Raw genomic sequence first — 26761 nt, forward strand, 5'->3', positions numbered from 1 at the left:
ACACACACCCCACCGCAAGTGACATCACACACTGACCTGCACAGTACGTGACAACAGCCCCCCACACCATGCAGACCCATGCAAATAACATCAGCCCCACTCTGCAGGCAGACTCCCACTTACCTGATCTCTGACTATGGAGAACGACCCAAAACACTCCAAATCTTGTACAAAATCCCGCCATAACATCAACAGCTCCCTCCTGTCTGCTCTGCTCTATGGAGGAAGAGGCAAATCCTGCACAAAACACTCAAAATCCAAATCCTGCACGAAATCCCGCCATGACATCCACAGCTTCCTCATGTCTGCTCTGTCTGCTCTATGGAGGAAGAAGCGCCGCCCCTTCCGGTCACATGGGCACGACGTCAGCAGAGGTCCCTTAGCCGACTTGGATTTAGCCTCTACCATACAGTGAGGCCCCTGATCATGTGACCCCTGACTCCTCCCCTCCTGTGACCTCATCACAGGTCCTGTGCGCACAGAACAGCCGTGTATGTGGAGTGCGGCTCTGCAGGTGGAGGGATGTGGTGATTCCCCATTACTGGCGCATTAATACTAGTAATATATTGCACCGGGAATATCGCAGCCAATTCCCACAAGAAGAATCCTGGAAACACAGAATTAGAAATGATTCTTTCTCCGCAGTTTCTCTAGGACTTAATACATTCCTGATTCCGGAGAGTAATAGAAATACGGCAGAAAACAGAGGAAGAAAGTTCAGAGAAGAAGCTTCATAGAAAGACCCTGAAGTTACAGACGGCGTTTAACCCTTTGGGAGAAACTAGCAGGTAAAGACCCCAATATCCACAGGTGTCCCTTCTAATTGGGGGAGACTCTCACCTCTAATAATCCTCGGACAGTTCTGACAAACACAGAAAAGTGCCGCTTTATGGAGGTGACAGAAAGTCTGTTTAGTCACTTTAGCTCCATAGTATCCGCTGTAATCCGATGGTGAGAGAGGATTCACCCTGAAGACTCTCACATTGTGGGGATGATATAATAATGTTAGATTTGGGGAGTTTTTGTGTTGCCGCCTTATAAGATTCACAATGGTTTTGTTCTCTTTCCACTGATAGATACAAATGACCGAACTATGAAAAACTAAGGAAACCTGTATTATGCCGGCGTCACAATACCGTAGAATACGGACGAATGCTATGTGAGAAAACATTGCGTAGCGCTCGGACCAGTGTTATATTAAGGGGCAGCTCACATCACCGTATTTTTTCTCGGGCGTATTCAGCGTGCGTGTAAATTCTCAGCATGCTGCGATTGTACTCGTATATCGTCCGAGACTCGCCAATGCAAGTCTATGGGTGCGAGAAAAACTCGGACACTACACGGAACATCTGTGTAGCAGTCGACAAATACTAACACATTTTCCTAATTTCAACCCATTGTGCAAATTCATTCAATTAAGAAAATCAGTGAGAAATGTAAAGCCATACGCATGTCATACGGATACATGGGTGGGAGAAAATCGCATCATCGCATTACACACGGATGACCATAGGAGAACACTTGTGCGACTCTCGGCAGGGAGACTCGGACTGATTTTCCATTTGTTTAGTGTGACGCCGGCCTCGCTCTCATAGCACAGTGCCCATTTCTTGGCCTCCACACAGTATAACATTCCCCAGTACCAACATCCTCCTCACACAGTATACATATTCATATAGACGGCCGGTGGTGATGGAGTCAGTGACGGACTCTGGCCAAATATGTTTCTGGAGCCGTAGTAGAAGATGAAGATGTCGTCCTCATCATGAAGTAGTTATTTCTCATGTCACGTGTAATGAATGTCTCCTGCAGTATTTCTAATGCCGGTTCCAGTGTCGGTAAATGAGATGATAATTAGCGTTATGGAAGATGAGTCTATGAGAAACGTATTCAGCTGCCGACTCGAGGAAGAAACTGATTGTTGTCTGTGGCCTCAAATGTATAGGTTTTATTAGTAGATGTAAACAAGAAAACTAAATTGTGTAAAATAATAAATCTCCTCATATGTTTCCCTTATTATTTCCAGTAATTGTATTATTACACAGAACTCTTTATCTCTTTATGATCTCACATCGGCTCATCTTCTTCTCAATCAGGTCCCTAAAATACATGGACAGAGACAAGATGGCGGAGAGGATATTACACCTCACCCTAGAGATCCTCTTCCGGCTTACTGGAGAGGTGAGAGATTCTGATGTCACATTACATGATTATCTATGGGAATAACAGATGGACAGAACTGGAGAGGTGAGGACTCTGGAAATGTCTGTAGTGAGATTTATTAATGTGTCTCTCCATAACCAGGATTACACAGTAGTGAAGAAGACCTCTAGTGAGCGCTGTCAGGACCCTGTGTCTGAGGGATGGGGAAGACCCCTGAGCCCAACCACGGGGCCTCCACCTCACCCCCTGATACATGAGGACATCAACAACCAGAAGATCCTAGAACTCACCTACAAGATGATTGAGCTGCTGACTGGAGAGGTGACACTGCTGGGAATGCTGGGACATTATATAGTAACACTATGAAGGGATCAGGGGGATGACGGTATCTTTGTATGTGTCAGGTTCCTATAAAGTGTCAGGATGTCGCCATCTATTTCTCCATGGAGGAGTGGGAGTATTTAGAAGGACACAAAGATGTGTACAAGGACACCATAATGGAGGTTCCTCAGACCCTCACATCACCAGGTAATAGACAGGACTAAATACACACGACCTATAATTATTTCTATGTGAAGAATGAATTCAGTCCCTGTATGTGTTTCCTCCAGTTCTATCCAGTAAGAGGACAACACCAGAGAGATGTCCCCGTCCTCTTCTTCCACAGGATTGTAAACAAGAAGATCCCAATATTCCTCAGGATCATCAGGTAGATGGAGTGAAGGTGTCAGGAGATACTCCCTATGATCTGTAGACGGCTGTGAAGGTTTTGTGCTCAGTCTTGTTTTATCCACCAGTATTATATGGTTTATACTTGTGTAATGAGAACAGTGGAGATGGCAGGATTAGAGCTGATCATAGATGTGACTTCTCCATCTGTTTGTGACTTTTACAATATTTGTTTCAGGGTGAAGATCTGACCCATATTAATGATACAGAGACATATGTGAGGGGTGATGAGCGGTGTAAAGAGGCGATTCCTACAGACGACTACCCAGGTGAGTAGTAACCACTAAATACAGAGAAGTTACAGATTCTTCTCATTCACCGGCTGTAACTGCTTTATCGGTGTAGTCCGGCGGTATCACAATTGTGTGATCACCTTTTTGCCTCTGGACCACAACATTCTTCTCCGTCCAAAAGTGTTCAAATTGATTTGGGTATTTAAAGCCCGTTACTATAGAACTTACAACCTGAAGGATCCACCTACTCTCTGGGATTAGGAGACCCTTAACGTTACCTGCCCAGATCTGTAAACTACAAAGCCAAATTACAGCTTACATAGAATGTGCTAACAAGTTAAAAAAAATCATTTGAAGAAAAATATGATGGGCCTCTAAGGCTGCCGTCACACTAGCAGTATTTGGTCAGTATTTTACATCAGTATCTGTAAGCCAAAAACAGGAGTGGGTGATAAATGCAGGAGTGGTGCATATGTTTCTATTATACTTTTCCTCTAATTGTTCGACTCCTGGTTTTGGCTTACACATACTGATGTAAAATACTGACCAAATACTGCTAGTGTGACGGCAGCCTAAGAGAAAGCGGAGGGTAATGATGCTGTTGGCTTCCTAGAAACTTCGCTTTTATGATCGACAACATTAAATGTGCAGTGAGGGTCAAGTGTGAATTTCTGTACAATAACAGCAGAGATTCCCTTTATCCTGACTTTTAATTTTCTTAAAACCGACAAGCTTCAAGGAGGATTGTGATAAACTAAACAAAAAACATTACACCTGTGCCATCGTTTGTATTGAAGAGGCAGTGACCCACAAAGTTCCATCACAAAAGTCTCTTTAATGTGTTTCCCCACAGCATTAAACTCCAATTCACACAAATGCTTATAACTTCAGTGTAGCAAAACATATCATATGGCTTTAGATTTACAGTCCCTAAACAGGCCAGATTTCCCTTGTCCAGTTTCCCTGGGCGACCGCACGCCATATTGTAGTCTCCATATACACAGCCTCATATGTTGCAGACACTACACACGCCAGCCTTCAATGACCAGTTCCCGTGGTTGTCCTGCATCACTGTATCACAGTCTCTTACAGTCTCTTTACTCACACAGCCATACACACACCAGGATATCCTCCATATAGCAGCCGAGCACCACATTCACCCGTTTGCAATCGTAAAACACATGCTAGTCCTTTTTCGGGCACAGGACATCAACCTCCAGGCACAGGACTGTCCACATCCGAACCAATACCATGGACGACTTGCATCACTGTATATGCTACGGGTGATAGGCTATTCAGCTACCCTGGGTGCTGGCTCCGCTGGCTTGTGCCTCCATACACTTAGCCAGCGCTCTGCAGGCCTCTGCTCTGCACACCAGCACACACCAGACTGTACACCTGACACATGCATACCTCTTACTGCAGGGCTTTTAACACACACAAACCTGTGGCCTTCAGCCACATGAAAAACCTGGATCGGAAATCCGTAACTCCCATGCACACCTATGGACTTCATCCGTCTGCATGCACAACCTGGGGAGCACACACAGCGACCCCTACTTGTTACATGAGTCATTGCCTCACGCATGATTTATCTCTAACTGTGCAAGGCTGATGGCTGTAATATACATTCATTCACGTCTGCAGGAGATGTGTTGGCATGGCTCGAGCTCTGGTTTCATGGATTCACTCCACGTCATAAATTCCATTATGTGTTCAATCCTAAGGAATTCAGATTATTGCAGAATCTCTCCTGACATAGGAGCACTAATGCAGGTCCTTCTCAAAAAATTAGCATATAGTGTTAAATTTCATTATTTACCATAATGTAATGATTACAATTAAACTTTCATATATTATAGATTCATTATCCACCAACTGAAATTTGTCAGGTCTTTTATTGTTTTAATACTGATGATTTTGGCATACAACTCCTGATAACCCAAAAAACCTGTCTCAATAAATTAGCATATTTCACCCATCCAATCAAATAAAAGTGTTTTTTAATAACAAACAAAAAAACCAACAAATAATAATGTTCAGTTATGCACTCAATACTTGGTCGGGATTCCTTTGGCAGAAATGACTGCTTCAATGCGGCGTGGCATGGAGGCAATCAGCCTGTGACACTGCTGAGATGTTATGGAGGCCCAGGATGCTTCAATAGCGGCCTTAAGCTCATCCAGAGTGTTGGGTCTTGCGTCTCTCAACTTTCTCTTCACAATATCCCACAGATTCTCTATGGGGTTCAGGTCAGGAGAGTTGGCAGGCCAATTGAGCACAGTAATACCATGGTCAGTAAACCATTTACCAGTGGTTTTGGCACTGTGAGCAGGTGCCAGGTCGTGCTGAAAAATGAAATTTTCATCTCCATAAAGCATTTCAGCCGATGGAAGCATGAAGTGCTCCAAAATCTCCTGATAGCTAGCTGCATTGACCCTGCCCTTGATGAAACACAGTGGACCAACACCAGCAGCTGACATGGCACCCCACACCATCACTGACTGTGGGTACTTGACACTGGACTTCAGGCATTTTGGCATTTCCTTCTCCCCAGTCTTCCTCCAGACTCTGGCACCTTGATTTCCGAATGACATGCAAAATTTGCTTTCATCAGAAAAAAGTACTTGGGACCACTTAGCAACAGTCCAGTGCTGCTTCTCTGTAGCCCAGGTCAGGCGCCTCTGCCGCTGTTTATGGTTCAAAAGTGGCTTTACCTGGGGAATGCGGCACCTGTAGCCCATTTCCTGCACACGCCTGTGCACGGTGGCTCTGGATGTTTCCACACCAGACTCAGTCCACTGCTTCCTCAGGTTCCCCAAGGTCTGGAATCGGTCCTTCTCCACAATCTTCCTCAGGGTCCGGTCTCCTCTTCTCGTTGTACAGCGTTTTCTGCCACATTGTTTCCTTCCAACAGACTTACCATTGAGGTGCCTTGATACAGCACTCTGGGAACAGCCTATTTGTTGAGAAATTTCTTTCTGGGTCTTACCCTCTTGCTTGAGGGTGTCAATGATGGCCTTCTTGACATCTGTCAGGTCGCTAGTCTTACCCATGATGGGGGTTTTGAGTAATGAACCAGGCAGGGAGTTTATAAAAGCCTCAGGTATCTTTTGCATGTGTTTAGAGTTAATTAGTTGATTCAGAAGATTAGGGTAATAGGTCGTTTAGAGAACATTTTCTTGATATGCTAATTTATTGAGACAGGTTTTTTGGGTTATCAGGAGTTGTATGCCAAAATCATCAGTATTAAAACAATAAAAGACCTGACAAATTTCAGTTGGTGGATAATGAATCTATAATATATGAAAGTTTAATTGTAATCATTACATTATGGTAAATAATGAAATTTAACACTATATGCTAATTTTTTGAGAAGGACCTGTACTTTCTTTACTCTTTTGGTCAGGACTCATAGTAGTCCCAATGGTCCACCTTAAATGAGTACAACTCTGGTTTAGTGTTGGAGATCTCCCTTCATACACATGTTGTTGATGGGAATATAACATATATATTTTTTTATAGGTTTTTTTTTTCTTTTTACAGATTAATTGTGGTGGGATTGTCCTGGCTCACTTATGTGAGTCTGTATACCCCTGGTAGTCTTTTAAAAAAGTCTCCATTTGCTCTTCCAAATGTCCGAGATCTAACTTTAAGACCCCTCCGCTGTGAAGATCTGAAGTTATGGGTTATAAAAATCACCTAGGCAGGTTAAAGATGCAACTATTTTTTATTCCATACATCCATGATTGTACAACAAATCCAGGTAGATGGCCCAAATACAATATCCTCAGTCCACAAGTTCCTAATCTGAGATCGGTAGTTCCACTGGCTCCATACCAGGGGATGCCCACTGGCTCCCAACTTTTGGTTGGCCCACAGATTTTGTATCTCCAGCTGGTATAGTGTGCAGTCACAGCCTATGTTCCTCCAGATGATGGATATGCCAACTGTAACTCGTGGATACCCCTCCAGCCAACAATCTCCAAAACTCCTTAGATCATCCATCAATCCCAGCTTGGATCCTCTTCCATCGAAATCTCTCCAACGACTGCTTGATTCAGCCCTAAAGGTACCTTCACACTGAGCAACTTTCCAACGAGAACGACATCGATCTGTGACGTTGCAGCGTCCTGGATAGCGATCTCGTGGTGTTTGACACGCAGCAGCGATCAGGATCCCGCTGTGACATCGCTGGTCGTTGCTAGAAGTCCGGAACTTTATTTGGTCGTCAGGTCGGCGTGATTCGTCATGTTTGACAGCAAAAGCAACGATGCCTGCAATGTTTTCTCATGGAGCTAACAACCAGCGAGAACGATAAGTAGTCTATATCAAGAAATCAAAAAGCAAGAAAACAGACGCATCAGCTCACACCACCAACTGTAATCCCTCAGACCAGTCAGCGTTCTATTAAGCCACTACAGAATGCGGTGCTCGTAGAAAACAGGTGAAAGTTCTGCAGAAACAAAATATGAAAGAATACGAGCACTCACCATTCATGCCAAAAGTGTTCATCCTTTATTGAGGCTTCATAGTAAAAAAGCAGGACATAGCAGGGAGAACCTGTGGTTCCCAACGACGACGGCCGTTTCGCTCTCCTGAGCTTCTACGGGACCTAAACAGCGACGCTGCAGCGATCGGCATCGTTGTCTATATCGCTGCAGCGTCACTTAATGTGACTGTACCTTAAGTCTTTTTCTCCCACCCACTTAAACATTTTCCTTTAGCTCACAGAACAAGGCATATTCCATTAGTCTACTATCCCCAACCACACAATGGGCCTAGGTTTGAGAGTACAATGGGAGTGAGACCTTGATATAGATGAGATTGATAGTCTGGCCTTAGGTTTACATAAGCTTTAAGGTACCTTCACACTGAGCAACTTTTGAACGAGAACGATAGCGATCCGTGACGTTGCAGCGTCCTGGATAGCGATCTCGTTGTGTTTGACACGCAGCAGCGATCAGGATCCTGCTGTGACATCGCTGGTCAGAGCTAGAAGGCCAGAACTTTATTTTGTCGCTGGATCACCTGCTGTCATCGCTGGATCGGCGTGTGTGACGCCGATCCAGCGATGTGTTCACTTGTAACCAGGGTAAACATCAGGTTACTAAGCGCAGGGCCGCGCTTAGTAACGCGATATTTACCCTGGTTACCAGCGTAAAAGTAAAAAAAAAAAACAGTACATACTCACATTCCGGTGTCTGTCACGTCCCCCGCCGTCAGCTTCCCGCACTGACTGTGAGCGCCGGCCGTAAAGCACAGCGGTGACATCACCGCTGTGCTGTGCTTTACGGCCGGCACTGACAGTCAGTGCAGGGAAGCTGATGGCGGGGACGTCACAGACACCGGAATGTGAGTATGTAGTGTTTTTTTTACATTTACAATGGTAACCAGGGTAAACATCGGGTTACTAAGCGCGGCCCTGCGCTTAGTAACCCGATGTTTACCCTGGTTACCCGGGGACTTCGGCATCGTTGGTCGCTGGAGAACTGTCTGTGTGACAGCTCTCCAGCGATCACACAACGACTTACCAACGATCACGGCAAGGTCGTATCGCTGGTCGTGATCGTTGGAAAGTTGCTCTGTGTGAAGGTACCTTTAGCCTGCTTGTCTTCCTCTGCTGACTGCCACTGAATAGATACTTTGATTCCTGAGGATGAACTTACAAGTAAGAAAATCACTAATAAAACACAGCAAAAAAATTTCTAATAAAACACATCAAGCAAATTAACTATTAAAGTACAATAATATTGATGTAACCGGTGCTCCATGCTGGAAAAAGTCTTTATGTCTTAGAGCTATGGACTCCGCTCTACGTCCATTTGTTCTATAGTCTTTAGTAAGCGGCCATATCCTCACATCAGCTCTGCAGTACTATAAACAGTTCTCTTTAAATGTCTTAATATTTCTTCAAGAAAGTCATCTGATAGAAAATATTGGCCCTTAGTTTAAAAAATATAAGAAAAAAAAAGTCACAACGTGACACGACCCAATGGGGGGTAGGTCAGAGGAGGGCACAACACACATACACACACAATGGGATGGAAATGGGGAGAGGAAGGCCCTACTGATAGGGAAATGGGGATGGTCACCACCTAAGCTCAAACCTGAGCCTGTCCCTGCACTCCCCTAACGCCCTAAGTGGGCCCCTCCCGCCGTCAGGAACCTCATCCCTCGCTGTCACCTAGCACTGTCCTGGCTAGGGCATGGCCGAAAAGGGGCGCTAGCCTCACTACTGTAGATAGTGTCACACAGGGGACAGGGACAAACATGAAAGGGAAGAGGAGAAAACACACTTAGCTTCCAGTCTCCACTGCCAAGCTCCACACCGCAGATGACACAGAAGCTGAACTCCAGAAACAGCAGACACCAGAGAGCTGCCACTGCAAGGCTGGTCTCCATAGAGAAACTATGACCAACAGTCAGCTGATGCATCAGGTGTCCATTTAAAGGATGGTGAGAGTGGTCACCACTCACGTCAGCTGACCCAGCAACTCTGCAACTACAGAAGATTGCCAGCAAGGGAAAAACTGACATTAACCGCCGCTGGCCTGAAAGGGAAAAGGCTACATTTAAAACAGAGTGGAACCAGAGCTGCCACAAATTCAAAAATGGGTAGTTACAAAAAGGGAGTGATCTCACTGTACTAAATCATTGCATGCCTGTTTCCGTCTTGCAGCGTGCCGTATCCAAAGCTGCTGAATCACAGAGAAATCCACCAAAATGTACAAAATAGGGAGGCACCTCTGATTAAAAAATCTTCAAAACTTTATTTCATATAAAAAAGGAAGAGTAAAATTTCCACATGTTGGCAATGGAACACTCTGACGCGTTCCTATTTTGGTAGTTTAAAAAATAGTTTTAATTGCCGTGAGCCACCGAGCCCCATAATTACTCAAAAAGGGTTTTGCCACCAGTTACTCATTTTTTTTTTTTTTAAGGAGGCATACTGTTCCACTTGATCATTTCAGTAGGTCTGTTATTGCTTATAGCCACAGTTTTGCCAATCACCCTTTAACCCCTCTACATGGATCTGGACTTACACAGACACTCTTAGACTTGGGCCATTTTTTTACCTGCTTCTCTGTTGGTGTAAGCTGGGAAGAAGAATAGTCAGGTAGCCGGATCATAACCATTAGGGCGGAGAAAATGGAAAATCAGAAGACACGAGTAGTCAGTGAACGGGCCGGAGTCACAACAGGAAACAAATACACAAGGTGAGAGCTGAGCACAGAGGACTGAAACAGAGGAGAACAAGGCTGTATCGGGCAGCTCCAGCAATATGCTTCAAGCTTTAGTAGGGCGTGGTGCTCTACAAGTTGCTGAAGTAGGGATCAGATTACTTCAGCTCGATAGCACACACCCTCATTCTGCCAGACTGGATGTTACTACTGGTCCCAGTCACCCTAATCTTAGTGACTGGACAGAACCTGCGCTGTCCAGAGCTTCTGGTTTTGACATATCATTCATCTCCAGCGGTACCTGCAGAATGAATAAGGTGGCTCCTGGTGACATAAGCCAATGTCGTAGAAGCAGATCCCAGAGAAAATGGATCATACCATATGCAGAAGACTTTATATGACAAAATAGTAGAAAATTAGAGCATTAGAAATCCCCATAAAGTGACTCCATTTTGGAAACTATAACCCTCCGGAAATTAGTCTGTAGGCGTAGGGACTACTTTGACTCCACAGCCACTTTCTGGAAATTAGCACGCAGTGGATGTTGCAAAGTGAAACTTGCACATTTGCCATTTTATTACCCAACACATAGTGCCCAGATTGTGCTTAAGGAAACACAAACCATAAATTAAGTGGGTTCTTCTCACTATGGTAATGCCAAATACATGGATGCCAAATGTGGTTTGTGTACTTCAAGGCTTAGAAGTGAGGGGGGTATTTGACTTTGGGAGAGCGGATATTGCTGGATTGGTTTATGGAAGCCATGTTGGTTTTCAAGAGCCTTTGAGCCACTAATAATGTGGAAACCTGTTCTTCCACTAACCAATGATGGACCTTATTGAGGACTTGTTTATGAGATGAGTAGAAATTTTTATTAGTATTATTTTCGACTACATAACATGATTTGGGTGCTACGCTCTACTGGTTCACCCTATGAGGTTTTCTATTAGACTGTGAACTGTCATTGTATTGTTGAATAATTCAATTTTTTTACATAACATACCATGTTTACAGACCGTTTAACCCCTTTCTGTCCTCAGACGGAATAGTACGTCCGAGGACAGAACCCCCGCTTTGATGCGGGCTTCGGCTGTGAGCCCACATCAAAGCCGGGACATGTCAGCTGTTTTGTACAGCTGACATGTTCCCGCAATAGCGGCGGGTGGAACTTCCATCCACCCGCTGCTATTTACTAGTTAAATGCCGCTGTCAAACTCTGACAGCAGCGTCTAACTAGCGCTTCCGCCCATCGGGCCGGAAATGCGCGCATCGCTGACCCCGTCACATGATCAGGGGTCAGCGATGCGTCGGCATGACAACCAGAGGTCTCTTGAAGACCTCAATGGTTGTTGTTGCCAGATTGCTGTGAGCGCCACTCTGTGGTCGGGGTTCATAGCAATGCTGTAATTTAGCTACATAGGAGCGATCTGAGCATCGCTCCTATGCAGTAGAGCCGATCAGGCTATGCCAGCTTCTAGCCTCTCATAGAGGCTATTGAAGCATGGCAAAAGTAAAAAAAAAATGTTTTAAAAAATATGAAAAAAATAAAAACAAAATTAAGTTTAATTTACCCCCATTTCGCCCCATTCAAAAAAAAGAAAAAAAATCAAACCTACACATATTTGGTATCGCCGTGATCAGAATCGCCATATCCATCAATCAAAAATATGATTAACCTGATCGCTAAACGGTGTAGAGAGAAAAAAAGTCAAAACGCCAGAATTACTTTTCTTGGTGGCCGCGACATTTCATTAAAATACAATAACGGGCGATCAAAAGAAGGTATCTGCACCAAAATAGTATGATTAAAAACGGCAGCTCGGCACGCAAAAAATAAGCCCCACCCGACCCCAGATCACGAAAAGTGAACCTAGTAAAAAAGCTAAGCAAAAAACAAGTGTGGGATTGCACTTTTTTTTGCAATTTCACCACACTTGACATTTTTTTCCCGTTTTCAAGTAGACAACATGATAAAACCAATGGTGTCGTTCAAAAGTACAACTCGTCGCGCAAAAAATAAGCCCTTACATGGCCATATTGACAGAAAAATAAAAAAGTTATGGCTCTAGGAAGAAGGGGAGGGAAAAACAAAAACGCAAAACTGAAAAAAGCCGGGGTCATTAAAGGGTTAAGTAGAAATGCTCAAATATACAATTCATGGACATTTTATTCAAAAATAATAATTGGTTTTATTCTTAGCAGATGATTGTACAACCGGACCAGAGGGACCTCTAACATCTTCAATTTTTAAATCAGATGATCTTGAGATCCCACAGGATACAATTGAAGTGAATGCCAGTACTCCAGATATACCATCATCCCTTCACAGCAAAGATCTGTCGTTTGATCCTTTAAATTTGATACTGTCTTCTGATTCATTATCGACTACTAAGGAAAATCAAAGTTACAAAATAAGCATTAAAAAACGAATTGCTCCTCAAGCAAAGAAGCCGTTTTCACGTTCAGAATGTAGAAATAGTTTTCCCATCAGAAAGTCTTTTCTTAAACATCAAACAATTCACACAGAAGAGAATAGATTTTCTTGTTTCAAGTGTGATAAATATTTTAACCAGAAATCAGATCTTGTTAGTCACCAGAAAACTCACACAGGGGAGAAGCCATTTTCATGTTCAGAATGTGGGAAATGTTTTTTATGGAAATCTCTTCTTGTCAGTCACCTGAGAACTCATACAGGGGAGAAGCCTTTTCCCTGTTCAGAATGTGGGAAACGTTTTAACCACAAATCGGGTCTTGTTATTCATCAAAGAACTCACACAGGGGAGAATCCATTTTCTTGTTCTGAATGTGGGAAATGCTTTAAGAAGAAATCCGTTTTGGTTAAGCACCAGAGAATACACACAGGGGAAGAACCTTTTTTATGTTCAGAATGTGGAAAACGTTTTATCCAGAAATCAGATCTTGTTAAACATCAAAGAACTCACACAGGGGAAAAGCCTTTTTCGTGTTCAGAATGTGGGAAATGTTTTATCCAGAAATCAGATCTTGTTAAACACCAGAGAATCCACACAGGGGAGAAGCCTTTTTTTTGTTCAGAATGTGGGAGGTATTTTGCACAGAAATCAAGTTTTGTTACACACCAGAAAATTATACACCAAAGAACTCACACCGGGGAGAAGCCCTTTTCTTGTTCAGAATGTGGGAAATGTTTTATCCAGAAATCAGATCTTGTTAAACACCAGAGAATCCACACAGGGGAGAAGCCTTTTTTTTGTTCAGAATGTGGAAGGTATTTTGCCCGGAAATCAAATTTTGTTACGCACCAGAAAATTCATACAGGGGAGAAGCCTTTTTCATGTTCAGAATGTGGGAAATGTTTTAGCCATAAATCATATCTTGTTAGACACCAGAGAATCCACACAGAGGAGAAGTCTTTTTCATGTTCAGAATGTGGGAAATGTTTTAGCCATAAATCATATCTTGTTAAACACCAGAAAACCCACACAGGGAAGAAGCCTTTTTCCTGTTCAGAATGTGGAAAATGTTTTGTGAAGAAATCATCTCTTTTTAGCCACCAGAGCAGTCACACAGGGGAGAAGCCTTTTTAATGTGGGAAATGTTTTACTCAAAAATCAACTCTTAATAAACAGCGTAATAAACATCAGAGTGTCATGATTCCTCCGCTTAGTGTGTCATGGATAGTTCAGTTGTCCAATCTGGTGCACGGGTATGCTGAACTGTCGGTGTTTTGCTGGACAGCTTAGCCATTCTAATAGGTGCTAAGCTTCTTTCAGGTGTCCCCTTTTCCAGATGACTACATGATTACTTAGCTAAGCAGTCAGTCTAAGACCTCTGACAGAAGTAGCATCTGGTCAGTGGTTTGGCTTGTATTTCTGTGCTCGGTTGATCCTTTACTGTCTGACCTTGGAACTCATTTTGACCATCCATCTGCCTAGCCCCTTTGCTCTGATCCGCTCTCTTCTTGATATTCTGACCTCAGATCATAACTTGACTTCGCCTTTGTCTTTTCACTTTAGTTTTTCTACATGTTCTCTTGGTATCTGACCCCAGAACGTTTGACTCCTCTGCTTCACAGCCTGTCCTTGAATGGTGACTAGCGTCACATTATGTCTGGCCTATACTGTTTTTCCCCCACCAATGGATCGAGTTTGTACACTCTGTGATCAGGTGGCGAATCTGACCCAGATGGTCCTGGATCTGGCCAGGGAATACCAGAAGCTAGGATCTTCAGTCTTAGCTGCAGTGTCAGTTTTCTAGTACTATGAGTGCTTTCCAAAGCTCCCTGCTACCATTTGTAGTTATGACTTCAGTACCGGCTGCCGAGCAGTTGGTCTCCCGAACCAGTGGTATGTGAAAAGTAAAGAAAAGACGAAAATCTACGCTGTTGGTAGATAACAGCAAATCTAGGTCCACACTAGAATAATATGCTTTTTTTATTGTCTACACGTTTTGAAGTACCATGCTTCCTCCTCAAGACAAAAAAAATGTATGAAAAATGACAGAACGCAGTCAAATATGCATACACTGGTGAATTTGAAAAAATGTGGCACCAAAAAAGACCACATATGTCAGAGTTCATCTCGGGCAGTTTAACATTCTAAATAATTTAAGAAGAAATTATGATAAAAGGTTTCAAAATATATACAGTTGTGCTCAAAAGTTTACATACCCCTGCAGAATTTTTGTTTTCTTGGCCTTTTTTCAGAGAATATGAATGAGAACACCAAACTTTTTCTCCACTCATGGTTAGTGGTTGGGTGAAGCCATTTATTGTCAAACTACTGTGTTTTCTCGTTTTAAATCATAATGACAACCCAAAACATACAAATGACCCTGATCAAAAGTTCACATACCCCATTTCTTTATACCGTGTATTGCCCCCTCTAACATCAGTGACAGCTTGAAGTCTTTTGTTCTAGTTGTGGATGAGGTTATTTATTTTCTCAGATGATAAAACTTCCCATTCTTGGCAAGCAGCCTACAGTTCCTGTAAATTCCTTGGCTGTCTAGCATGAACTGTGCTCTTGAGATCTCCCCAGAGTGGCGCAATGATATTGAGGTCAGGAAACTGAGATGGTCACTCCAGAACCTTAACTTTGTTCTGCTGTAGCCAATGACAGGTCGACTTGGCCTTGTGTTTTGGATCGTTGTCATGTTGGAACATCCAAGTACGTCCCATGCGCAGCTTCGGGGCTGATAAGTGCAAATTTGCCTCCAGTATTTGCTGCATTCATCTTTTCTTCAACTTTTACCAAGTTTCCTGTGTCTTTGTCACTCACACTTCCCCAAAACATCAGCGATCAACCTCCGTGCATTACACTGAACCGAATAGCCTGAAAAGTGCAGAGGACCGTGATCAACCACAAAATCTGTAAACTAGCAACAAAAGTCCCCCGACACAGCGTAAAGAATCAATAATGTTTTCATTGAAAATACAAATTTTAAAATGTTTTAAGGCGATAAGAGCAAACTGAAAAACAGGATGGAAAGAAACATACATTGGACAGAACATGTATGATGACAGTATCCTGGGTATAAATACCACGTGTATTACATTCAAGATAAAGAATTTAATATCATCTGCTTGAGGCACAGTTCAATATTGCATATAGGTAAATACAGAATAAAGTGCATAGTGCTCATAGTCAAAAGAGTCTCAAGACAGATATAAAATACTTAATACATCACACACATGTATCTGGGAGTTCCTCTCTACCTGATTGGCCTCAGGAAAAATGTGCAATATAATATACAGTTCAGACCAAAAGTTTGGACACACCTTCTCATTTAAAGATATTGCTGTATTTTCATGACTATGAAAATTGTACATTCACACTGAAGGCATCAAAACTATGAATTAACACGTGGAATTATATACTTAACAAAAAAGTGTGAAACAACTGAAATTATGTCTTATATTCTAGGTTCTTCAAAGTAGCCACCTTTTGCTTTGACGACTGCTTTCCACACTCTTGGCATTCTCTTGATGAGCTTCAAGAGGTAGTCACCGGGAATGATCTTCCAACAATCTTGAAGGAGTTCCCAGAGATGCTTAGCACTTGTGTCCCTTTTGCCTTCACTCTGCGGTCCAGCTCACCCAAAACCATCTCGATTGGGTTCAGGTCTGGTGACTGTGGAGGCCAGGTCATCTGGCGTAGCACCCCATCATTCTCCTTCTTGGTCAGATAGCCCTTACACAGCCTGGAGGTGTGTTTGGGTCATTGTCCTGTTGAAAAATAAATGGAGGTCCAAATAAACGCAAACCGGATGGAATAGCATGCTGCTGCAAGATGCTGTGGTAGCCATGCTTGTTCAGTATGCCTTCAATTTTGAATAAATCCCCAACAGTGTCACCAGCAAAGCACCCCCACCATCACACCTCCTCCTCCATGATTCATGGTGGGAGCCAGGCATGTAGAGTCCATCCGTTCACATTTTCTGCGTCGCATAAAGACACGGTGGTTGGAACCAAAGATCTAAAATTTGGACTCCTCAGACGAATGCACAGATTTCCACTGGTCTAATGTCCATTTGTTGTGTTCTTTAGCCCAAACAAGTCTCTTCTGCTTGTTGCCTGTCCTTAGCAGTGGTTTCCTAGCAGCTATTTTACCATGAAGGCCTGCTGCACAAAGTCTCCTCTTAACAGTTGTTGTAGAGATGTGTCTGCTGCTAGAACTCTGTGTGGCACTGACCTGGTCTCTAATCTGAACTGCTGTTAACCTGTGATTTCTGAGGCTGGTGACTCGGATAAACTTATCCTCAGAAGCAGAGGTGACTCTTGGTCTTCCTTTTTCCTGGAGTGGTTCTCATGTGAGCCAGTTTCTTAGTAGCGCTTGATGATTTTTGCCACTGCACTTGGGGACACTTTCAAAGTTTTCCCAATTTTTCGGACTGACTGACCTTCATTTCTTAAAGTAATGATGGCCACTCATTTTTCTTTACTTAGCTGCTTTTTTCTTGCCATAATACAAATTCTAACAGTCTATTCAGTAGGACTATCAGCTGTGTATCCACCAGACTTCTGAACCACACAACTCCCAACACCATTTATAAGGCAAGAAATCCCACTTATTAAACCTGACAGGGCACACCTGTGAAGTAAAAACCATCCCCGGTGACTGCCTCTTGAAGCTCATCAAAAGAATGCCAAGAGTGTGCAAAGCAGTCATCAAAACAGAAGGTGGCTACTTTGAAAAACCTTGAATATAAGACATAATTTCAGTTGTTTCACACTTTTTTGTTAACTATATAATTCCCATGTGTTAATTCATAGTTTTGATGCCTTCAGTGTGAATGTACAGTCTGTGTGTGGAGTCTTGATTACACAGAGGTGGATTATATTTATCATCATTAGGCATTTAGGACAACATTGGATCATTCAGAGATCCACAATGAACTTCAGTGTGAATGTACAATTTTCATAGTCATGAAAATACAGAAAAATCTGTAAATGAAAAGGTGTGTCCAAACTTTTGGTCTGTCCTGTAAAGTGAATAATTTCCTAAGGGCAATCAGGGACAGTGTCATGCATATCAAAGATCAAGGGAACTAATTAGAGCAGCAAAAGTAAAAACCACAGATACATATAAATACCCAGAGTTCAGTTCCGTCCAACTTACCCCTTGACGCACGTTTCGATGGCAAATTCTTCCTTTGTATGCACCCCTTCTGAGGAAGACTTTGCCATAGCAGACCTGCCAGAGCAGGTGCATTTATATGGAGTCTTGATTACACACAGGTGGATTATATTTATCATCATTAGGCATTTAGGACAACATTGGATCATTCAGAGATCCACAATGAACTTCTGGAGTGAGTTTGCTGCACTGAAAGTAAAGGGGGCGAATAATATTGCACGCCCCACTTTTCAGTTTTTAAATTTCCACACAGGAAAGAAATATATCTTGGTACCGTGTTAGCCAGTAGATAGACACAAAAATTTAAAATAAGCAATAAATTTCGTTCAACTTCACAATTGTGTTCCACTTGTTGTTGATTCTTCACTAAAAATTTACATTTGGTATCTTTATGTTTGAAGCATGATATCTGGTAAAAGGTTGAAAAGTTCCAGGGGGCCGAATACAAAGGCACTGTATCAATAGCCTGAGGGACCTCTTGTGGAAAACAACAAAATGATCCAAAATAATAAATGAAACTATTTGTAAATTTTATTCAATGGTTTATAAACAGGATGAAGCAGATCAAGAAGAGAGTGAACATTTTCTAAATACACTGACATTGCCTTCCGTAAATGATTCAGACAGGGATACACTTAATGCTTTTACAAAGAAGAAGTGGTGGTTAGGACAATAAAGGTATTAAAAAATAACAAAGCCCCGGGCCCTGACGGACTCGCGTGTGAGTTCTATAAATTATTAAATGAAGATATTGCGTGAACCTTTGTAAAAGTGTTTTATCACACATTACATGAAAAGATTCTTCGGAAGTCAGGAAATATAGCATACATTAAGTTATTACATGGAAAATATACAGCTCTGGCAAAAATTAAGAGACCACTGCAAAATTTTCAATTTGTCTGATTTTTCTCTTAATAGATATATTTTTGAGTAAAATGTAAATTGTTCTTTTATTCTACAAACTACTGATAACATGTCTCCGAAGTTCCAAGTAATAAATTTTGTATTTATTTTCTGAAAATGAGAAATGGTCAAAATAACAAAAAAAATGCATTGCTTGCAGACCTCAAATAATACTAAAAAAAAGTTCATAATCATTTACAATACTAATGTTTTAACTCAGGAAGAGTTCAGAAATCAATATTTTGTGGAATAACCATGATTTTTAATCACAGCTTTCATTCGTCTTGGCATGCTTTCCACCAGTCTTTCACACTGCTTTTTGGTGACCTTATGCCACTCCTGGTACAAAAATTTAAGCAGTTCTTCTTTGTTTGATGGCTTGTCATTATCCATCTTCTGTAACAACCCTGCCAGCATTACTGCTTGGCCTTCCATTATCCACCTGCCTGTTACATCAACTCACTCAGTGCCATGCTGTGAGATCTGTCTGCTGCCGGTTCCATGCCATGTGCTCCATGGCCGCTTACTCTGTGTACACTTCCTGGCTATGTGCATAGGCGGGGCGGCGCCAGCAACTCCGGATTCTTATAGAGACTGTGTGCACCTTCCTAAGGTGTCCCTGGCCAATAGCCTAGAGGCCTCTGATACTTGAGGCATCCTCACCCTTTGGAGGATGCCTGAGCAAACTCCCTCAGTTAGTGCAGCGCCCCAGAGTCCTGGTCATTGCAGTAATGTCGTTCTTCCACCAGGGGGAGCGATGTTACATCTGATGGCACCAAAGGAGTTCACCCTGCCAAGTATCACAGCCACACACGCACTTCACACGCCGGTCCACCATGGGGAGCTAAGGGTTCTATGTACTAGGCCACTCCTCACAAAGGGTAAAACTGGTGGGTTGGTTAGGAAGTTAGACAGTCTGAGAGAGTCGGAGGAAGGAGAAGGAGTGGAGAGGAGAGGAGCAGACTGGGCTCGGCCCAGGAAAAGGGAAAGAAGGACACAGAGCTGCGCCTGCAACCCATGCGGCAGCCTCCTAAGAAAGGACATGAAAGGAAGTGTGCCGTAGTGAGTGAGCACAGAAGTCATAGCAACAGGAGTAAAACATCAGAGGGAGACCAGCTAGAAGCAGGTTGCCTCCATCTGAAGCGCAGATCCGGTGGCTGGAACACCGGGGAAGTAATAGACTCTACTCTTTACTTCAGAACTTCAGAGACCGGCAGGGCAGTCGATTCCAAGTTTGCTGTCCGACCTAAACACCTAAGCAGACAAGGTGGCAATGCGGAGGAGGTGCGACACTAGGGTTCCTATAAAATAGCCTCAGGCCACCACCGTCATACGGGTTATGTCCTATCCATCTGGGGGACAGAGAGAGAGAAGTAACAAGAGTGAGGACCTTATGGTAGCTAATGTAAGAAGGGACCTACTACGTTACTCTGTGCAAGGGGAAAGCTACTGATTTCCACCTGGATAAGGGGACTCTGGAATTGCTATCAGACCGGCCGGACCCTGCTTATCCTGTTATCCGGCACTCTGTACTGTGGATGCTGAAGCCTTCAGTAAAGGTAAAGAGACTGCACCCATTGTGTCCTCGTTATTCACCGCGCCTTGCACCATCCACCATCACCATCTACATTTCTGGGAGGCCCTGGGGATATACTTCACCTGTGGAAAGGTATACCATCTAGCTGCTATTCCATCACCCCAGCGGACCCCTAAGCAGCGGTCACCCTGACTGAATACCACAGGTGGCGTCACGAACACTACCGTCATCTACAAACTCTACCCTTTATTGGGCGCCCCTCATAGGGCCATGGTCCGGGTCGGGCCACCGTGACATCCTCGCTGAGGGAACTGAAGGACCCGGTACCGAGTATCCCATTGCCCTTACGTGGAGGTGATCCAAATCTAATAGTGCCGGATAACAGGGTAGGCAGTGTCCGGCCGGTCTGATAGCAATTCCAGAGTCCCCTTATCCAGGTGGAAATCAGTAGCCTTCCCCTTGCGCACAGTAACGTAGGTCCCTACTTGCATTAGCTGCCATAAGGTCCTCACTAGGGTTGAGCGACTTTTACTTTTTTAGGATCGAGTCGGGTTTCGCGAAACCCGACTTTCTCAAAAGTCGGGTCGGGTGAAATCGGCCGATTAATGGGAAAAGTCGTGGATCAAACGAAACACGAAACCCAATGCAAGTCAATGGGGAATCAAAGTTGGCAGTGAGTGGAGGACAGGAAAACACCTACAGTGCCCATTTTTATGCCAAAAACATAAATTCTTATTTCTTAAGCTTGTTAATCTTAATTTACTTTAGAATAATAGTTAGGCATTGAAAATGGGGTCATTTGGCTAAAGTTGTGGGGGGTAGGGCTGGCTCAAGATTTTAGTGGGCCCAGGAAACGCGGACTACGTCACGTCGGTGGAGCAGGAAGAGGTAAGTATTGAAACTTTGCAAGTGCTGTGATCCCGAGCAAGCAGGGGGGCACACTCGTTCGCATTGGCACTGGCACAGGGCCCCTCAAAGTACGGCGATGTGTTTGACGGCGGGGCGCCTCCCACCGGCGGAGACACTTTTGCGTACTATGATGGGCCTTGTGCCAGTGACGTCGCCAACGAGTATGCCCCCCCCACCTGATGAAGGAACCTGCACTTTCATTTGCACCTTCCTCTTTGTCCCCGTGTAAGGTGGTATAGTATGCGGGAAGGGGAACCTGACTTTCAGCATGGTCAGATTCTGGCTGTGTAGAGTGCAAGAGGAATGTAGTGGTCTGGGTCAATGTACTAGCAGACTCATGTAGCAGTGGCTGGCCAATGGGCAGAAGGAGGAGGAAACAGATATAGTCCCAAAGAATAAAGTAGGCTAAATGCAGTTCAAAATTGGTCACAGGACTAAACAGGCGGCATAGCTTTGTTCAGTGGCGAAAACTGTAATGAGTGGCAGACACAGTTAGTAGGCCCAAGTAATGAAGTGGGCCAAATGAAATTCAAAATTGGTAACAGGAGTAAACAGGCGGCAGAGCTTTGTTCAGTGGAGGAGAACAACAAGCAGCGGCAGACACTGTTAGTACGTCCAACCAAACCAGTAGCCCAAATGCAGTGTAATATCTCATATAGCCCGAAAGCCAGAAGATTGAAGCTCAGCTTTGTAAAGTGGAGGAGAACACCAAGCAGCCGCAGACACCGTTAGTACGCCCAACCAAACCAGTAGCCCAAATTCAGTGTAATATGTGATGTAGGCCGAAAGCCTGAAGATTGAAGCTCAGCTTTGTAAAGTGGAGGAGAACACCAAGCAGCCGCAGACACTGCTAGTAGGCCCAACCAAACAAGTAGGCCAAATGCAGTGTAATATTTGATATAGGCTGAAAGCCTGTAAATTTAAGATCACTATTATTATGTGGAGAACACCAAGCTGCGGCTCACACCATTTGTAGGCCCAACCAAAGAAGTAGGCCAAATGCAGTTAAATATCTGACACCGGATGAAAATTGAGGCTCAGCTTTGTTCAGTTGAGGACAATGGGAAGCAGACACACTTAGCAGGCCAGTTCAAAATGTGTGTTGAGTAGTACACAGGCGGCATAGCTTCGTAAAGCGGAGGACATTTGTAATGTGTGGCACGGACAGACAGGCAGACAGAGGCCTAAAATAAAAAAAGGAGGCTAATGTCAGTTCAAAATGTGTTTGAGTAGTACACAGGCGGCATAGCTTCATAAAGCGGAGGACAGTTGTAATGTGTGGCACGGTCAGACAGGCAGACAGAGGCCTAAAACAAAAAAAAAGTAGCCTAATGTCAGTTCAAAATGTGTGTTGAGTAGTACACAGGCGGCATTGCTTTGTAAAGCGGAGGACAGTTTTAATGTGTGGCACGGATAGACAGGCAGACAGAGGCCTAAAATAAAAAAAGTAGGCTAATGTCAGTCCAAAATGTGTTTGAGTAGTACACAGGCGGCATAGCTTTGTAAAGCGGAGGACAGTTGAGATGTGTGGCACGGACAGACAGGCAGACAGAGGCCTAAAATAAAAAAGTAGGCTAATGTCAGTTCAAAATGTGTGTTGAGTAGTAAACAGGCGGCATAGCTTCGTAAAGTGGAGGACAGTTGTAATGTGTGGCAAGGACAGACAGGCAGACAGACAGATAGAGGCCTAAAATAAAAAAAGGTGGCAAAATGCGGTTCTAAACTGCTACCAGGACTAACCCGGCGGCCTAGCTTGTTTCAGGGGGGGGAGAGTTGTAATGTGTTGCACAGACAGACAGATAGAGGCCTAAAATAAAAAATAGTTGGCAAAATGTGGTTCTAAACTGCTACCAGGACTAACCCGGCGGCCTAGCTTGTTTCGTGGAGGAGAGTTGTAATGTGTGGTGCAGGCAGACAGACAGACAGAGGCCTAAAATAAAAAAAGGTGGCAAAATGCGGTTCTAAACTGCTACCAGGAGTAACCCGGCGGCCTAGCTTGTTTCAGGGGGGGAGAGTTGTAATGTGTGGCGCAGACAGACAGAGGCCTAAAATAAAAAAAGGTGGCAAAATGCGGTTCTAAACTGCTACCAGGACTAACCCGGCGGCCTAGCTTGTTTGAGGGGGGGAGAGTTGTAATGTGTGGCGCAGACAGACAGACAGACAGAGGCCTAAAATAAAAAAAGGTGGCAAAATGCGGTTCTAAACTGCTACCAGGACTAACCCGGCAGCCTAGCTTGTTTCAGGGGGAGAGAGTTGTGATGTGTGGCGCAGACAGACAGACAGAGGCCTAAAATAAAAATAGGTGTCAAAATGCGGTTCTAAACTGTTACCAGGACTAACCCAGCGGCCTTGCTTGTTTCAGGGGGAATGCCAGAACCAAACGGTCTACAAGAGTTGCTTGTTTGGTAGCCAATATTTGCTCAAGGTTCTCATGTGGCATGATACTTTGTAATTTGCCTTTGTATCGTGGATCCAGGAGGCATGCTAACCAGTAATCGTTATCGGTCATCATTTTGATAATGCGGGGGTCCCGTTTTAGGATATGCAAGGCATACTCTGCCATGTGGGCCAAAGTTCCAGGTGTCAATTCACTGCTTGTGCTGGGTTGAGGAGCACTTTCTTGAAAATCTACATCACTTGTGGCCCGCAAAAACCTGGACCTGACCTTGCAATGCCACCAGTTTCTATTTCCCCTGTGAAGCATCCTCCTCCCATAAATATTCTGCCCCATCATCCTCCTCGTCTTCTTCGTCCGCCACCTCGTCCAGGAAAGTTCCTTGAGCAGACAATGGCTGACTGTCATCAAGGCTTCCCTCCTCCTCGGCCGCAGACGCCTGCTCCTTGATGTGCGTCAAACTTTGCATCAGCAGACGCATTAGTGGGATGCTCATGCTTATGATGGCGTCGTCCGCACTGACCAGCCGTGTGCATTTCTCAAAACACTGAAGGACTTGACAGAGGTCTTTGAGCTTCGACCACTGCACACCAGACAACTCCATGTCTGCCATCCAACTGCCTGCCCGTGTATGTGTATCCTCCCACAAATACATGACAGCACGCCTCTGTTTGCACAGCCTCTGAAGCATGTGCAGTGTGGAGTTCCACCTTGTTGCCACATCGATTATTAGGCGGTGCTGGGGAAGATTCAGCGATCACTGATGGTTAAGCATACGGCTGAAGTGTACGGGCGACCGGCGGATGTGGGAGCAAAGTCTGCGCACCTTCAGGAGCAGGGCTGGTAAATCTGGGTAATTCTTGAGGAAGCACTGCACCACCAGGTTCAATGTGTGAGCCAGGCAAGGTATGTGTTTCAGTTCTGAAAGGGCTATGGCAGCCATAAAATTCCTTCCATTATCACTGACTACCTTGCCTGCCTCAAGATGTACACTGCCCAGCCATGACTCAGTTTCTTGCTGCAAGTACTCGGCCAGTACTTCCGTGGTGTGTCTGTTGTCGCCCAAACACTTCATTTGCAGCACAGCCTGTTGACGCTTCCCACTAGCTGTTCCATAATGGGACACCACGGGTGCAACACTGACAGCTGCGGATGGAGTGGTCGTGCGACTGCGCTCTGTGGACGAGCTTTCGCTTCTGGAGGAGGAGGAGGAGGAGGAGCAAACGCCTACAGCCAACTGTTTCCTAGACCGTGGGCTACGCAGAATTGTGCCAGTATTGTTGTCCCCTGTGGACCCTGTATCCACCACATTAACCCAGTGTGCGGTAATGGACATGTAACGTCCCTGGCCATGCCTACTGGTCCATGCATCAGTTGTGAGGTGCACCTTTCTACTGACCTATTGCCTGAGTGCATGGACAATGCGTTCTTTCACATGTTGGTGTAATGCTGGGATGGCTTTTCTCTCAAAGAAGTGTCGACTGGGTAAGTCATAGCGTGGTACTGCGTAGGCTATCAAGGCTTTGAAAGCTTCACTTTCAACCAAACAGAAGGGCATCATCTCTAACGAGATTAGTCGAGCTATGTAGCCGTTCAAACCCTGTGTACGCGGATGAGAGGAAGAGTACTTTCTTTTCTTATCGAGAGTCTCTTGTAGGCTGAGCTGGACTGGAGAGCTGCATATGGTGGAACTAGCGGGGGTGGTGGTGGACATGGTAGATTGAGAGAGGCTAGGTGATGGTATTCTTGATGTGGGCCTACCGACAGTGTTTCCAACCAAGAACCTTGCGATTTCCTGACTGTTTTGGCCTTGCGACAATACCTCCACATTTGCTACTGATGGTGTCATTACCGGTTGGCTTCCAGTTAGGGAAGCAATGTTGCGTTGCTGACTAGCTTCAATAGGAGCAGGTACACCAACGGTACGGGACGTTTGGTAGTTAGTCCATGCTTCCAAGTGCCTGCTGGTTAGATGTCTACGCATGCACGTTGTATTTAAATTTAGAACATTCTGCCCTCTGCTAAAGGTCTTGGAGCATTTCTTACATATAACTTTGCACTGATCATTCGGATCTTGGTTAAAAAGTTGCCACACTGCACTAGTCCTACTATGGAATACCTTTTCAGGCTTTGCACGCCGTGCTACTGCCACCGGATTGCAATGCTGTACTACACCTGTTGTGGTTTTTGACACACGTTTTGGGCCTGATGCGGGCCTGCCAGATGACAACTTTTGCGATGTAGATGGCTGCTGCAGATCATCCTCCTCCGCTTCTGAGCTACAGGCTGCGGCACCCTCTTCCCCCAATGGCTGCCAATCAGGGTCAACAACTGGGTCATCTATCACCTCCTCTTCAATGTCATGGGCACTGTCCTCTGTGTCACCGTGTAAGGTGCTATAGCGTTCGGGACTGGGCACCATAGTCTCATCAGGGTCAGATTTGGGCTCAGTACACTGCGAGGGCAAAGTTGTGATCTGAGTCAATGGAACAGCATAATAATCAAGCTGTGGCTGTGCATCTGTGCACTCCATGTCCGATTCTTCCTGTAATGGTTTTTTTACTATTTCCCTCTCTAACCCAGGCACGGTATGTGTAAAGAGCTCCATGGAGTAAAGTGTAGTGTTGCCTGCCGCATCCTTCACTTTTGTTTTGGGTGAAGGACACAAGGAAGCAACTTTTTCCGGACATGGAGCATCTACTGACGACTCGCTGGTTTTAGATTTCGAAGCTTCTGAAGTGGAGGTGAAAGAGCTGGAGGCTGAGTCAGCAAGGAAAGCCAAAACTTGTTCCTGCTGCTTCGGCTTTAAAAGCTGTTTTCCTACTCCCAGATAAGGGAGCCTTCGAGGCCTTGCGTAGCCAGACAATGATGCTGCCTCCACACCTCGAGCCTTTGGTGCTATCTTGCTTTTCCCAGTACCACCAGATTCTCCACTACCACCCCCACCATCATTACTAGTTGGCAACGACCACCCACGGCCTCTTCCACCAGACTTCCTCATTTTTGCTGAAATGTTACCAAAATAACAACCGTTATATGCTACTGTAAAACATGGTAGAAGGTGTATATTAACTATTGGGGAATTTATATCT

At 44.4% G+C, this 26761-nt stretch overlaps 1 protein-coding gene across 2 annotated transcripts; it reads left to right on the forward strand.

Annotated features, from left to right (window-relative positions):
• Positions 1-455: 455 nt before the first annotated feature.
• On the forward strand, positions 456-13928 carry LOC138650858 (oocyte zinc finger protein XlCOF22-like). Of its 2 annotated transcripts, none has more exons than XM_069740705.1 (7): positions 456-788; positions 2097-2181; positions 2305-2484; positions 2568-2691; positions 2775-2872; positions 3071-3161; positions 12509-13928. In XM_069740705.1, exons 2-7 carry the CDS (start codon positions 2110-2112, stop codon positions 13873-13875), a joined length of 1932 nt encoding a protein of 643 aa, XP_069596806.1. In that variant the 5' UTR covers positions 456-788; positions 2097-2109; the 3' UTR covers positions 13876-13928. The 2 variants fall into 2 exon arrangements, with proteins under 2 accessions (XP_069596806.1, XP_069596807.1); XM_069740706.1 differs by having other exon boundaries at positions 12512-13928.
• The last annotated feature ends 12833 nt before the right edge of the window (positions 13929-26761 follow it).

Source organism: Ranitomeya imitator, chromosome 10 (assembly GCF_032444005.1).
Source record: "Ranitomeya imitator isolate aRanImi1 chromosome 10, aRanImi1.pri, whole genome shotgun sequence".
Taxonomy (NCBI): Eukaryota; Metazoa; Chordata; class Amphibia; order Anura; family Dendrobatidae; genus Ranitomeya; species Ranitomeya imitator.

Bases quoted from the DNA above. Each gene is read 5' to 3' on its own strand.
- LOC138650858 (XM_069740705.1), top strand. From the start codon at position 2,110: ATGGACAGAGACAAGATGGCGGAGAGGATATTACACCTCACCCTAGAG. The intron at 2,873-3,070 runs GTAGATGGAGTG...TATTTGTTTCAG, and splicing joins ATATTCCTCAGGATCATCAG to GGTGAAGATCTGACCCATAT. The intron at 3,162-12,508 runs GTGAGTAGTAAC...TTTTATTCTTAG, and splicing joins TCCTACAGACGACTACCCAG to CAGATGATTGTACAACCGGA.